This window comes from Chelonoidis abingdonii, unplaced genomic scaffold (genome assembly GCF_003597395.2).
Source record: "Chelonoidis abingdonii isolate Lonesome George unplaced genomic scaffold, CheloAbing_2.0 scaffold0687, whole genome shotgun sequence".
NCBI classification, from domain to species: Eukaryota; Metazoa; Chordata; order Testudines; family Testudinidae; genus Chelonoidis; species Chelonoidis abingdonii.
In genome coordinates, this window is record NW_027424948.1 from 2,250 (window position 1) to 18,230 (window position 15,981).

Here is a 15,981-nt window from a genome sequence, read left to right on the forward strand (position 1 = left end):
TCTACCCACAAGGAATGCTAGTGAGACCAGGGAAAAGACATGGCTAGGAGGGGGTGGATTTCAATAAGGATTGGACGATCCCTGGAATTCAAGAGGTGTTCAGATCTAGTGTTCCAATTCCCATCAGTCTCTGGTGTCTATCGTCTGGAGCGGTTGGGAAATTGGGACACAGACTGGTCAGTCAGTTCTCCAAGAGAATGGGTAGGAGACCACTCTCTTGGTACAAGGCAGGAAAGAGCACTGGAATGACCCACAAGGACAATGATGCTTCATGAGCCCTAGGGAAGCAAACTAAGGAAGCTAAAAGATCATTTCCATTTCCTGTGGACCATGTCTTGGGGACATTCATTATTTTGTACTCATGCAAATTCCACTGTAGCTGTCTTGAATAACAGTTGAATAAAAATTGAGTTAGGAGCTGTGTACCTTTCAGGTCAGCATGGATTTCATTCCAGAAGGCAATTTAAAAAATCCAGCCATTGATATTTTACCACTGAACATTTCAGTTTTAAGAATACCACATTGTCTGATAGAAGAATGGCTAGCATGAATAATTTTGACCAGGTCTAATGGCTGCACAGTTAGAGTTCTTAGATGTTGTAAAGATGGAGTACATGGAAGAAATGTCATGGAAGTAGCATAGGTAAATAGACCACTGACAGAGTTAGACTTTATTGTTAAAGAAAGTGGTTCTTTGATCCTGTACTCCACCTAGCACTCTCACTAATCAACACTATTCCTATTAGTTGAAGCTCAGTTTAGATCTCTATTAGAGTTTCCAGAAGACTTTTTCTCCAACAATTCTCAATACACACACACGCACACACACATACAATCTCCTATCTGCACTCTGCAGCTACTTTTTGTCTTATGCCTTCCCAGCTACTACATAGCCCCTTTGGCTGGTGACTCTTACCCACATGCTCAGGATCTAATTGGTTGCGGTATTTGGGGATGGGAAAGAATTTCCCCTAGGTTAGATTGACAGAGACAATGGGGGATTTTCACCTTCCTCTGTAGCACTGGGCATGGGTCTGGTTTGAACTAGTGTAAATGGTGAATTCTCTGTAACTTGAAGTATTTAAATCAAGANTCTGTCCTTCTCTCATTCCTTCTTCCACTTGTGATGATGATTTCCTATTGACCTTTCTGGACCCCAGATTTAATATGATAGTAGCAGGCTATAAAGAGAACATCAAAAAGTGAACTGTCTTCTTCTTCTTGATATAATAGCAATTTTTTTTAACACTAGTGGCTGAAAGCATAATGGATGTGGCAATTAGACCAAGTAATCCAACATTGTGTAGTCTCTCTCTTACAACCAAAGAAATTATTGAACACAAATTAGCTGTAAAGTAAGGATGGTAATTGGTTGAGTTACCTATGATATCGCAATGGTCTCGGACTCTTAGCATGGAATGCATTCCTGCCTTACTGTAGCCATACAATGCAGGAGTGTAATTTGTGAAGTCAGAATGGCTGAGAACTTAAAAAATAGGATGGCAGGGAACCACAAGTCGCAGTGATGTTTGAACCTGATGATATTCTGAATAAAAAGAGCCCTCCACCATTCTTGGGGCTGTTTTCACTGCTTTACACTGACTCAATAGACACTCTAGGCTTCAGAATGACACATAGATGGGCAACATATCTGGAATCTTATTATAGAGCTAGTTAACATCAAATATGACCCATCCTGTTATTGAGTATTCCATTCTATAAAGCTCTTTATGAAGGTAGGTTTATAATAAGTACGTGACAGATGGGGAAGCTGAGGAATTGAACAGTCAGGTGAATTGATCAATGGCTCAGTGGCAGGACAAGGAATAGACCCCAGGAACCTTGATTCCTAATCAGTAACATACCTCTTACTACCTTACACATAAAGTGTATCCATTCCTTTCCCCTCTGTGATGAAAGTTAGCATTATTCTTGATCTGCCACATTGTAATTGAGATCTGAATTTTTTTTCTTCATTGCCTTTAAGTAGGCAGATTCCTACTGATATCCTGATGCATCCTAACATAGCTGATTATTTTTCTGACCTACAGCTCCAAATTGAACACAGGTCTTCACTGGACTTTCCTATAACAATGTCCAGGCCTTTGTTCTGAGTGGTAGCAGGTAACTGAAGATGCAGGGATGTGTGCAAATTGTTCCAGGGTGCACAAATCCTTTCTACTGGTAAACAAGGGATCTCCTCTGCCATTGTGCACTCTACAATTTCCTGCAAGGACTTTGTGCCTTCTTAAAGACAATGGGAAAGATTTTCAAATGTGCCAAAGCACATATGAGAGGAGGGATGATCCAGTACTTATGGTGCTAGTCGGGGACTTGAGAGACCGCAGGATCCATTTCTGCTCTGCCACCAACTGTCTGTGCCTAAATCACTTAGGTCCTTTTGTATATTACACTAGAATCCTATCTGCATCTGGAGGCATCTCAGGTATCTGGTCATCTGTCCATTCTCCATCTGTTAATTGGGCATAATAGCACAACTCAACCTCACCTGGGTGTTGTGAGGGTAACTACATGCATGTGCTCACATACTACAGTGAGAAGATGGCCACACAAGAATCTTCAATAAAAGTTGAACTGATTTTCAATAGGACTTGCCCTCCTAAATCTTTTAAATGCTTTTTAAAATCTCCCCCTATACAGCTTTGAGTTAAGAATGGTTGAGTTGTTAGGGTAATATTGAGTGAGATCTTCTATTGGGGAAAATTAGTGTAGCACTTGCAGTCAGCGTTTGAGAATCTGGGCCATAGTTCCCTCAACAGTGAGGGGTTCCAAAACTGGAAGTTGGGTATAATAATAAGGAATATCAAATTAAAGTGCTAAAGTGAAAGATCTCAAGACAACAGGCATCTGTGACTTCAACCATTTATTTCTGTCTATTTCTGACTCTGCAGACCCTCAAGGGCCAAATGGAGCAGGAGAATGACACCAGTGTCCAGGAGTTCATCCTGCTGGGATTCCCAACCATCTTGGAGCTACAGATACTCTTCTTTGTGATATTCCTGGTGGCCTATATGCTGACCCTCCTGGAGAATATGGTCATCATTGCCTTGATCCAGACAAACCATCACCTTCGCAAGCCCATGTATTTCTTCCTCAGTCACCTCTCCTTTCTGGAAGCCTGGTACATCTCAGTCACCATCCCCAAACTGCTGGTGAATTTCCTGGTGGAGAACAAGAGCATCTCCTTTGTGGGATGCATGACCCAACTCTACTTCCTCAGCTCCCTCTTATGCACTGAGTGTGTCCTGCTGGCTTCCATGGCCTACGACCGCTATCTGGCCATCTGCAACCCAATGCGTTACCTGGCCATCATGACCCACCAGTTGTGCCTGCAGCTGGCAGCTGTCTCCTGGGTAAGTGGCTTCTCCATCTCCCTGGTCAAGGTGTCGTTCATCTCGCAACTGAAGTTTTGCAGCCCAGGGATCATCAACCATTTCTTCTGTGACATCTCCCCAGTGCTGAACCTGGCCTGCACTGACATGTCACTGGCAGAGACGGTGGACTTTGCGCTCGCCTTGATCATCCTGATGGTCCCGCTCTCTGTGACCATTGTATCCTACCTGTGCATCATTGCCACCATCTTGCACCTCCCCACTGTCCAGGGGAGGAAGAAAGCCTTCTCCACCTGTGCCTCCCACCTCACTGTGGTCATCATCTTCTTCTCAACCTCCCTCTTCATGTACGCCCGGCCCAAGAAGATCCACCCTTTTAACTTGAACAAGCTGGTGTCGGTCGTGTACGCTATTGTCATCCCCATGCTGAACCCCTTCATCTACTGCCTGAGAAACCAAGAAGTGAAGGGGGCACTAAGGAAAGCTTTCTGTGCTGTGATTGCTGTCCACCAGGCCTCTGTTACAGACACAGCCCTCCAAAGGGACAGAGAGTTCCATGCTGGTGGAATATGAGCAGCAAGCTCCTTATGGCATGTAAGGCCAGGATGGATAGAGATCCTTTTTATTGACACAAGCTGAGAGCTAGAAAGACTGAGAGAACCACATCAGTCTCTCTCCAGGAACCTCAATAAATAATCTCCTTTCTGTTTTGTATATCCATACTCTGTCTGTCTTCTACCCACAGGGAATGCTAGTGAGACCAGGGAAAAGACATGGCTGGGGGCGGGATTTCAATAAGGATTGGACGATCCCTGGAATTCAAGAGGTGTTCAGATCTGGTGTTCCAATTCCCATCAGTCTCTGGTGTCTATCGTTGGACGCAGGTTGGGGAAATTGGGACACAGACTGTTCAGTCAGTGCTCCAAGAGAATGAGTGGGAGACCACTCTTTGGTAAAAGGCAGGAGAGAGCACTGGAATGACCCACAGGACAATGATGCTTCATGAGCCTAGGGAAGCAAACTAAGGAAGCTAAAAGATCATTTCCATTTTCTGTGGACCAAGTTTGGGGACATTCGTTATTGTACTCATGCAAATTCCACTGTAGCTGTCTTGAATAACAGTTGAATAAAAATTGAGTTAGGAGCTGTGTACCTTTCAGGTCAGCATGGATTTCATTCCAGAAGGCAATTTAAAAATCCAGCCATTGATTTTTACCACTGAAATTTCAGTTTTAAGAATACCACATTGTCTGACAGAAGAATGGCTAGCATGAATAATTTTGACCAAGTCTAATGGCTGCACAGTTAGTTTTCTTAGATGTTGTAAAAGATGGAGTACACGAAAAAAAATGTCATGGAAGTAGCTAGATAAATAGACTACTGACAGAGTTAGACTTTATTGTTAAAGAAAGTGGTTCTTTGATCCTGTACTCCACCTAGCAGTCTCACAAATCAACACTATTCCATTAGTTGAAGCTCAGTTTAGATCTCTATTAGAGTTTCCAGAAGACTATTTCTCCACAAATCTCATACACAACACACACACACACCACACACAATCTCCTCTCTGCACCCTGTGCAACTACTTTCTGTCTTATTCTTTCCCAGCTACTACAGAGCCCCTTTGGCTGGTGACTCTTACCACATGCTCAGGGTTATTTGTTGCCGTATTTGGGGATGAGAAAGAATTTCCCCTAGGTTAGATTGACGAGACCATGGGGGTTTTCACCTTCCTCTGTACATTGGGGATGGGTCTGGTTTGAACTAGTGTAAATGGTGAATTCTCTGTAACTTGAAGTATTTAAATCAAGATTTGAGGACTTCTGTAGCTCAGCCAGATGCTCTCAGCCTGATACAAGAGTGGATGTGTGAGGGTCTGTGGCCCATAATGTATACAAAGTCAGACTAAATGATCATGATGATCCCTTCTGCCCACGGAGTCTATGAGACTACTTTTATGCTCCCCATATGTAAATTCCCCTCTGATTAGATGTTGAATGAGTTTATTTTAATGATTTTCTCTATAACTATTTTTGTGTCACCCTGGTCCCTTAAAAAAGGTTTGTGAACCAGACCAAGTGTTTACAGAGGAGGTACTCATGATTAGACGATCTCTTTCTTAGAAACTGGTTCCCCCCCATGAAAACTTTGGGGAACCCCAAGCTCAGAGTGTAGGTATAAAAAGCTTTGCATCTTTATGGTCATTTTCTTGAATCCAGCACAGGGTGATAGCATTAATTGTGTTACTAAGCTGTAAGATGTTGAGTTGTTTGGTCTCTGCTGGGAAAAAAATAGGATTGTACATTTGAGTACAGAAACGTGATGAAATTCAGACTTCTGGGAAAATATTTTATTTTTTCAGTCCTAATTCTCTATGCCCTTGAGTGTCCATTATTTTGGGGAAAATTCTAAGGCCTGTGTTAAAAAGGCAGTCAGATTAGCTGATCACAATGACTTTGGGATCTAAGAATCTATAACTGTGTGTAATTTATACAGGACGAGATAAACACATAGGCAGCGTAGGCCTATGACAAGGGTCCAAACTCCTGCAGTCATGTGATTACCTCAACATATCAGCTTTATGTTTGTTTGCTTGTTTGTTTTGTTTTCCTTTTTCTATCCTAGACCATTGTGCTGGAAATGCTTCGAAAAATAACCTCATTGTAACCAGTGCCACAGACTCTGCAGAGAAACTGGAACAATAGGTCTGAGAATGGGGAATGTGCCCCTGGTATACCAGAGACAGTGACGTCTTTCTGCATCGACAGAGAACCTGAGCGAATAGTTCTGAGATGGAAAACTGCCCTATATCTTTCAATGGGATGTTATCTCCAAGTCCCACTGGTTTGAGGGCCCTACTGTTAGAGGGCTTTCCCTTCACCTGCTTCTTGTCATGCAGACAGAACGCAGAAGACCAGAAGTCTGAAATGCAGGCAATGGGATATTTGGTTAGTTTCAAGCAAGCATATCCATATCTCTGATGCCACAGAGCCTTTGCCCATCTCCCTGTTCCCTATTCTCACCTCCTCCTTCTTAGCAGGCTGTAAATGGGCCAACTGACCCCCGCGGCGCCTCCTGTTGGTTACTTCAGGAATTAGCTCAATTTAGTGTCCGGTGCGCCCTCTGCAGGCCAGTGATCCACCTTGTTCTCAGCTACTGTCCCCCATGTCACTCCCTGGACCCCGGTGCCCCTTTTACATGGGGTTCTGCCCCCCTGGCAGTAACCCCTTTTTCTTAGAGGTTTCCCCTTCCTGGGAACCCCCCTTTCTCTATCCCCACTTTGCCTCAGTGTCTTGGCAACTGCCCAGTCATTAACTAGCCCCAAACCCTGGGGCAGACTGCAGTATTAGCCTCTCATCATCAGCAAAGGGGGTTTGGACCTGCTGCCTTGGCCTACCCCTGGGTTGCACCCTACAACCCCAGTACCTCCTGGCCTAATCCTAGGCCACAGCCTGGGGCTATCCAGGCAGAAGCTCCCCAGCTCCACTGCCTTTCCCCAGCTCTGCCCCACACTAGGTACCTTGTCTGGTTTCTCGGCAGCCAGGCCCTTCTCCCTCTACAGCCAGAGGAAGACTACTTGCCCTTGGCTTCCCTGGCCTTCTTATTAGGCCCTGTTGCTCAGTTTGGGGCATGGCCCCAGCTGCTGCCACTTCCCCCAAATGGCCCTGCCTAAAAGGCTGCTTTCTCCAGCTCCAGCTCCTTCCCCGGGCTGCTTTTAACCCCTTCAGGGCCGGAGCATAGCTCCACTCTGCTACACAGGCTCAAATATACCTACAGTGCACGCCTGCAGTCCCATCCCTTACAACTTATGGTCAAGTTCCATTTTGGACGGTCATGAATTTGTGGTCTTGGTACCACCTCTTTTGTATCCTATGGGAGGGGCAAAGAGTGAGGTTGTGTACTGGCCAAGACCAGGCTTTTCTTTGGCTTTAGTGTTTTTTATGACTCCTCCCAACTCCCTTGGCTCTCCTAACTGTTTGCTTGACCCTGGGTTGAGAAAGGAGCCAGGCAACCTTACAGTGTATGCTTGCATATTTATTACACTCCCAACATACCCTGTAACACTATAAACTCTATCTCTTCTCATTATAGTAAGAAACCCATCTGGCTGGGCAGAAGCAACATCCAGTGTCTTTGTTTTTGTTCACACATATTAGTAGGATCTTAAACAAGTATCAAAAATCAAACCAAAATTCTATCCAAGGCTAACAAAGCAGGCCTTACACTTGATCTTAGCCAAAAGGCCGTAGAAGCGAAACCACCAACACCCACACACCATGCCTGTTATGTGCGGCTAGTGAGAGGAAACTATGTTGAGTTTCAGCAGCAGCAATGGGATGATACGTTTTGCCCCAGGAAAAAACCCAGCCTGCAGGGGAGGAAAAGGGGCATTGAGGCACCTGTTATGACTAAGTTTCCCGGATGACCATTGGCAGACATAGGTGGACACGGTGTGAATGTTTAGCTGTTTCCTGAAATGAAACTAGTTTATGGTTTGATTTGACAAACCAAAATAGTTTGATTGATTTTCCCAAGAGAAAATCGAAGGAAAAAGTTGAGCAAATCAATTTTTGACAGAAAATTTATTTGCAGGAAAATGCATTTCCTATTGAATAAATATGCATTGAAAAGTCCTAACCAGTTCTACTCACACCAAAGCTAATGATGCATCTGCGTGTATGGTTCCACCTTACTTTACAATGGCAGAGGCTTAGGACTAGGGTTTCAAGTTATAGTCCAGATGGGCTAGGTGCCCATATTCAATTGGAAACTGGCCACTTAAACCCAATTGGCTCCTTTTTGAAATTTTTGCTGGCACTGTGTCTGATATAATTCAGTGGAACAAGCTCACTCTCCATTCTCAGATGTATTTGATTTAGTTCTGTGCAGATGTCCAGACCCTGGTTCACATGCTAGCTTGGTTGCTCTTCTCAAATCTACTGTCTCCCTGGGGCTACCACACAGAAAGTCTGAGTTCCCAGAGTCCTCAGCTCCACATCCTTTACATGCAAATAGAGTAGCTCTAGAAGGAGGCAGGAGCAGGCCATGGCAGGGATGTATAAGTCAAAGCCATATGCACATTCTATAGTATTAATAGAACAGACTAATAGAATGTCATAGTGGCATGGCCCCTGGAGAATTAATTCCTAGGTGAGATGTGAATCCACTCGATCGCCACCCTGCCACAGCAGCGTAAAGGTAGGAATTCACTTACTGAAAACGACAATTCATCTCTCAACTTTTAGATTTATTTTCAGATGGTACCTTTCTGAAGTTAATAAGATCTAGAATTGCAGTATTAGTATATCTAGGACTATTACCATGGGAGTAGAATCTGCTAGTAAATTTTGAATCTGACAAAGTCATAATGCCACCAATATCTCTCCTGAAGTCAAGGTGATGTATTTCAAAGAGTGCTGCCCAGCAATGGGCTCAAAGTGTGTTTTCATTTCACAACCAAATCAAAGGGAATGTTATAAGTACAAATTATTGCATCGTCAAATGTAGAGCAATATGGGCTTGATTATCATTTCAACTTACACACCACTTTGGACAGTGTAATGCATTATTACTTCATGTGGAGTGGCTCCTAATTTACATCGAAGCTGGAATAAGAGGGAAATCAGATCCACTGATGCATGTGCTCCTAGTGATTACACCTGATCAGTGAATGCTCATGGTTTACACAAATATGGGTGAGATTTGAATTCAAACCAACTTGCTTTGAGCCCTTTTTTCAGACAATCTGAAGCACTTTGAGGAGAGTAAAATGATGGAACAGTCAGCTGATCAATGTCACCAGAGCAAGTCGATGCCTGATTAACCTCATTGCTTCTAATGACAAACTTAAGTGAGGTCTGTGGTGGAGGGGAAAGCAGTGGATGTGTTATTCCTTGATTTAGCAAAGCTTTTGATTGCAGTCTTCCCACAGTATTCTTGCTGGCAAGGTAAGAAGTATTAGCTGCATATGACATGGACTTATAGGCGGCATAGAAAGTCGATTCTGGCGAAATTAGTCGATACAACTAGTTTAAGAATTAAAGTTGTCTGAGCATTTAGAAATTAACAAATCGTGAGCATAGGTCAAATGGTTTCTGGTAAAGGGAATCTGTGTTAGCTGAATCTGATAGAGTTCTATTGAAGGCGGTAAACACCTGTAGCGAAGGGGACCTAGTGACATGCGTCCTGTGTACTTAGATATTCCCGAAAGTCTCTTGATAGTCCCTCACCAAAGCTTTTATGTAATTAAGCTGTAATGGGATAGAAAGGGAAGATCCTTCATTGGGATGAGAACCTGGTTAAAAGCAGGGAACTTAATAGGTAGTTAACTTAGATGGTAAGAATTCTCCAGAGTGGAGATGGGGTAATAGGGCTGTCCCTCCAAGTCATGTCGCCCTGGACCATCCTATTCAACTTATTTCATAGAATGATCTGGAGAAAGGGTAGCTAACAGTGAGGTGGCAAGAGAGGCAAACAGGATGTTTAGGAATTCATTAACAGGGAGGATAGTAGTAATAAGACTGAGACTATGATTTGCCCTTACAAAGTCAGCATATGCCCCAATCTGAAAGGCTACTTTACAGATGTGATTCCTATCTTAAAAAAGAGGCCCCCCTGGTATTACTGGCATTAGAAAAAAGGTCCGAAAAAGGCAGCTAAAAATGATTAGGGTTGAGACGTCCGGGGAGGTGCCCATTATGAGGTAAAGATTAAAAGAGGCTAGGAGTCTTCACCTTGAAAAGAGCAGTAGCTAAAGGGGGGATAGTGATAGAGATCATACTAATCATGAGTGATGATGGAGACAAGTGGATCCAGGAGAAAAGGATTTTTTAGCTATTCCCTATATTACAAGAACTAGGGGACAGCCAAAGTGAGGGAATTAATTAGGCTAGAGTTTCCTAGACCCAAATAAGAGCAGAACCAGATTCTTCTTTCACGCGGCACACACAGGTCACTTGTGAACTCCTTGCCTGAGGAGCTTGTTAAGACTAGGTACTGGGGAAGCGACTATAACACCCGTTGCTTTAAAGAGAATGGATAAATTTCATGGTGGTTAAGTCATAAATGGGCTATTAGCCAGGGTATGTTGGGTAAGGAATGGTGTGGCCCTTAGCCTTTCTGTCCGAGGATGAGATGGACTACAGGGACCTCCCAGAGGATTTCAGGGGGCCTGGGGGAAAAGCAATTTTGGGCCCATTCATAAAAAAATTGAAAGACTATGCAATACTATTTATTCTGTAGGGGACCCTGCTGCTGAGCCTGTTGACCCCATTGAATCGGCCCTCCACTCACATTAGGCAGCCCTGGCGAGAAATAAACCTTCTTGCCGTCTAGGCACCAAACCCAGTTTTGAGGAAACTTCTTTTCAAGATGATCACGGTTCTCACATCAGCTAGTGCTTAAAGGCATCTAAAGCCTCATTAAGAGATTGGACAAATATTTTGCATCAAAACTTCTTCGATCTAAAACTGGGTTTTAAAAAGAGCAGAAAAAAAATCCTGAATGGACACATGTCTTGCTTTTCCTTCTAAAAATTTGTTGTCGGTTTTTTTTAATTGGAAAAGTCTGAACTATAGTCTGCCAAAAACCCTGAGTGTTGGGTTTTAAAGAAGTGTGTGTGGCCAGATATGTTTGACTGCTTGCTGTGTTTGTATTGTTTATAAGAATAAAAATAAAAATCTGCTTTAAAAAAAATCCAAAACTTCTGAACCACATCGGTTTGGTGACCAAACCCCTGGTCTCCAGTTCAGAGTATTTTCCAGGTTTCTATACTCTTTCTGGCTTCCTTGACTCATATTTGGTTCTCATAACTATGGGTTCATTTAGTATGGTAGAAGAATTAAAAGAACAGCCATACTGGGTCAAAACCAAGTCCTCCAGCCCAGTATTCTGGGTCTACCGCAATGGCCAATGCAAGTGCCCAGAGGGAGTGAACTAACATGGTAATTAACAAGTTATCGACTCTCCTGCATCCTATCTTCCATCTCCGCTCTGACAAACAGAGTTAGGGACCCATTCCTTACCCCACCTGGCTAACAGCCATTAATGCACTTAACCACTTGCATTTATTGTTTGCCTAGAAAATGGCTACGGCACGGGTCCCTCTACACTGAGCACGTTACTGGTGGGTTGTAGTATAGACTATGTACATGAGTCTGCGAACTGAGCATTTGAGCTATGTTCCAGAATCCTGGGTAGGTGAGCCTATGGATAATGTGAAACTGAAATGCTCAAATAGCACATGCACGCTATAACCCAGGGGTTAAACTGGGTCAGACCCCTCAGGGCGTCAGAAGGGTTGATTTACTGGTCCAGTTGTCAGCCTCCACCTCAAACCCACTTTCGCCTCCAACATTTATAATTAGTGTAAAGTATATATATGAACAAAATTTTCAATGATGGGGAGGGGTTGCACCCTTAAGAGGTGTGCTATGGTGAAAAGGGTCACCGGTCAAAGTTATGAGAACCACTGAAAGCATTAAACCACACTCTGATCCTCGGGAATGGCATGGGAGGGGGTCTCCCTTGGAGAAGGGTTGGAACGGATATTGCTGTTCTCATGTGATCCCCTCTCCAAGGCTATTTTAAATTTGAAGCTACCCTGTCCGCATGAACTCCCTATGGCACTGAAATAAATATAGGACTCAATGGCATTGAGAAAGTGAAAGGAAATTGTAGACCTATATGGGAAAAGGTCTAACAGCTTGGCTCTTCTGCAAGCTCAAACTGCTGAATGAGCTTTAGAAAAGTCCGTTAGGGAAAGGCTGTGCCTCCCAAACAGCCGTGGCCTGCCCTCTAGCCAACCCACCACCCCATTTCCTGCCCACTGATTGCCCTGTCCCCTCAGAATTCCCTGCCCATCCTCCTCCTAATGTCCTCCTCCACTGTCCCCCAGGATCCCCCTCACTGCCACCCCGGGACCCCACCCTGCTCCTTGTCTGCCCCAACCCTATCTCCCTCCCCGCTGAGTCCTGACAGACCCCAAGAATGCCCACGACAAATTCTCCCCTGGTCCCTGGCTCCCCTCACCGGACTCCCAACCTCTGCCACCCTCGCCTACCCTGACTGTTCCGGACTCCTTAAGACCCTTAGCCATCATCCCCGGCCCTGGCCACTTACCCAGTCACCCGGAAGGCCTCATTGGCACCCGGCACCGTCCCTATGACAGCTGCAGCATGGATCGGGGGCCTGACCCCTCCCCGCTACTGACAGCAATGTTAAGTGGAAGTTAAGTCACTACAGCCTTGAAGCTCACAGTCCCGCCCTTACCACATGTTACTGCGTAGGCCGAGGTCAGAGCCCTGCGAGGAGCCGTGCTGCAACCGGCTCAGGGATGTGTGGATGGTGCTAAGGCTCCAGAGAGAGGACCTCAGCCATTCTTTGGGGGGCCCCTGAGAGCCCGGTGCCTGGGAACAAATTTGCCCCACTGACCCCCGGCTTGCTGGGCACCCTTGGATGGTAGGCAGGAGAAGAGATCACTTGAGCAGTTGCTGCTTAGGTTCATCCCTTGGGGCACGGCATGCCACTGATCAGTAGACTGGATAATGGGTAGATGGGCCTTTGGCTGAACTGATATGGCCATTCTTTGTTTGATTCACGGGCTCAATGGGTAGTGATCATGGCTTCATTCTAGTTAAAGGCAGTGGTTTCAATGAGAGGTTGGCCAAGGTCAGATTGATGGGCCGGTTTTTGTTCCAATATCTTCCATTAATGATCTGGAGAATGGCGTGGACTGCACTTCAGCAAGTGGTTGTCGATGACACTAACTGGGGAGGAGTGGTGTAGGGTACGGATAGTATATAGAGGAGACCAAGAACAAATTAAGGATGGGCCAAAAGACACCTGATGAGGTTCACAAGGACAAGTTGCGAGTCCTGCACTTGACCGAGAATCCCATGCACTGTTATCAGACTAGGCGACCGAATGGCTCAGGCTGCAGATCAGGACCTAGAGTGATAAAATAAAATTTACATGGATGAGAAGCTGGGATATGAGTCACCAGTTGTGCCCTTGTTGCCTAGAGGCTAACCAGCATTAGGGTGTACTAAGTAGGTATTGTCAGCGAATGAGGATTGATCATTCCCTGCTATTAACTGGTGAGGCCTCTCTGTAGACTGTGTCCCAGTTTTGGCCCCAATCGTACCATGAAGGATGTGGAAAAGGGAAAGAGCCAGCAGAGTGAATAAATGATCTAGGGGCTGGAGCACAAAGAGACTACAGGATAGTGCTAAGGACTGGGTGTTGAGTCTTGTAGAAGAGAAGACTGGGGGGGGACTTGATAAGGCTGTTTCACGACCTGAAGTGGATTCCAAGAGGATGGATCCGTAGGGCCGTGATCAGTGGGACTGATGACAGAACAGAAAATGGTCTCGAGTTGCAATGGGGGGAAAACAGCAAGATTCCCCCCCTGTGCACCTCCTGCTGGTACGTCCAGAATATCTCATGTCTCTGCATCCAGAGCACCCTCTGTCGGGCTAACATGAATCTGCCTGCTACCTCTGGCCTCAATGTCCTCCTGGACCCTAGTGCTACATGGGTGCGTTTGCCCCTTAGGCAGACTAACTCTCCGTGTTTAGGGTCTCCCTTCGACCAGAGGAACACTACTATCCCATCTTGCCCAGTAATCAGGGTTAACTGCTGTCTTGTCTAGCCCCACACGCCTGCAGGCTACAGTATCAGGCCTCCTCGTATCCGATGGCAACGATGGGTTTGGCCTTGCTGCCTTGGCCTACCCTGGCTGCCCTCTTGCAATCTCCGATACCTTTAGCCCAATTGCTTAAGGCCACCAGCGGCTTACACGTGCTGAGCTCCTGGCTCCTCAGCCTTTCCAACAACCTCTGCTTTAGTACCCTGGTCTGCTAGCTCTTGCAGCCAGACCCTTCTCCCTCTACAAGCCAGAAGAAGACTCCTCCTCATCCTTGCACTTTCTATTGCCTTTTTATAGGCCGTGCCAGTTTTGGCGTGCCCAGCTGCAGCCAACTTCCCCAATTCAGCTTAGCCTAAAGCTGTTTTTTCCAGCCACAGCCTCTTCAGGGCTGTTTTAACCCTTCAAGAGAACAGGGGGTGTCAATGCTCTGCTACAGGGAGGGTTTAGGTGATATAGCGAAAACTGTCAGTCTGGCCTTGGGTTGGTGAAGCACTGAATGGGTTACCTAGAGAGGTGGTGGAATCTTCTTTCCTTAGAGGTTTAAGGTCAGGTGACAAAGCTCTGGCTGGGACGATGTGGGCATTGGTCCTGGCTTGAGAGGGAGGTTGGACTAGAATGATCTCTGAGGTCCTTCCGAACCTGATATCTATGATTCATGATCATGGAACAGGGTACTGTACATAGGTGATCAGGTTAACATGGATCGGATCAGTTCCTTGCCAGTTCACACATTGGATCTCATCACCATAACAGCTACTTCACCTCTGGCATCAGTGATCACTCAAGAGCGATCTTGAGCTGTTGTAGATACACAGAGACTCAGATGTTAGCTAAGGGAAATTTAATTACCTAACAAATTTGAGAGGGAGGTGTCAAGGTTTTTTCTCCCCTCTGAAATTTAGTGGGACCGATGTGGGGGGATCTGCATGGACCTCAAGCTACCCTTACAGCTAGATCTGGTAAACATGCCACCACCAGGAATTTCCGAGTGGTCTGGACTTTCTGTCCCCAAAACTTTCCCTCCCTGGGTTGCCTTGACGCTTCACCCATCTTCCTGAGTGAACACAGCATCCAACCTGTTGGATCTGTCATAACTAAGGAGCGAAACGTAGACGATGCCCCCTCCCGAATTCCCCCCACCAATTCTGGTAATTCCGACCCAATCCCCTTGGATCCTTAAACAAGGGAAAAATCACAAGTCTAAAAAGAAGCTTTTTTATTAAACGAGAAGACAAGATAAAATCATCTCTGTAAAAATAGGATGGAAAAATTGCCTCTATACAGGGTATCCGATTCATATAGCCAGAGAAACCCCTTTAGCTCTGTAGGTTCCAAGTTACAGCATGAACAAGTAAATCCTCCACAAAAGAAACATACAAGTGAGAAAACTAACATAAGGACTGCCGAACAGCCTTGTCGGCTAATTACTTACAAGATGAAAGCCGAGAGACTGATTCAGAAAGATTTGGAGAGCCGGATATACGTCGTGGTCCGCTCTTAGTCCCAAGATGAACAACACCAACCAAAAAGCACAGACAAAGACTTCCCTCCACAAATTTGAAAGTATCTGTCCCCCTATTGGTCCTGAGCAGGTGTCAGCAGGTTTACTGATGCTCTTAAACCCTTACAGGTAAAAGAGCTTAACCTTACTATCTGTTTATGACACGAGGTCATTCCTATTATAATATTATGTTAAAACGCAAATATATAGAGAGATACTTTTATTGCTCATACATTTATGTAGTTCCAGTGTACCTGGACATTATAAAACATAAGGGCCGATTGCTATGCAGACGTAATCCTGTCATCTTATGCCGTATCAGCTGTTTCAAGACGGGGTGATTAATGAATATCCTTGAGAATTTAATTCCTAACTCAGACAGACAGATAGCTGACTTATATCCCAAACATGAAGCCCCTATCACATATCAAAGCCTTTTTAAATTCCTGAAAAGTATATCAAAACTGTATGTATCTAAA

At 45.0% G+C, this 15,981-nt stretch overlaps 1 protein-coding gene across 1 annotated transcript; it reads left to right on the forward strand.

Annotated features, from left to right (window-relative positions):
* The first annotated feature begins 2,927 nt into the window (after positions 1 to 2,927).
* On the forward strand, positions 2,928 to 3,926 carry LOC116833227 (olfactory receptor 6B1-like). The gene has a single exon (XM_032794603.1). The coding sequence runs from the start codon at positions 2,928 to 2,930 to the stop codon at positions 3,924 to 3,926; it is 999 nt and encodes a 332-aa protein (XP_032650494.1).
* The last annotated feature ends 12,055 nt before the right edge of the window (positions 3,927 to 15,981 follow it).

What these genes read in the sequence shown, in the direction of transcription:
- LOC116833227 (XM_032794603.1), top strand. Translation starts at nt 2,928, where the DNA reads ATGGAGCAGGAGAATGACACCAGTGTCCAGGAGTTCATCCTGCTGGGA.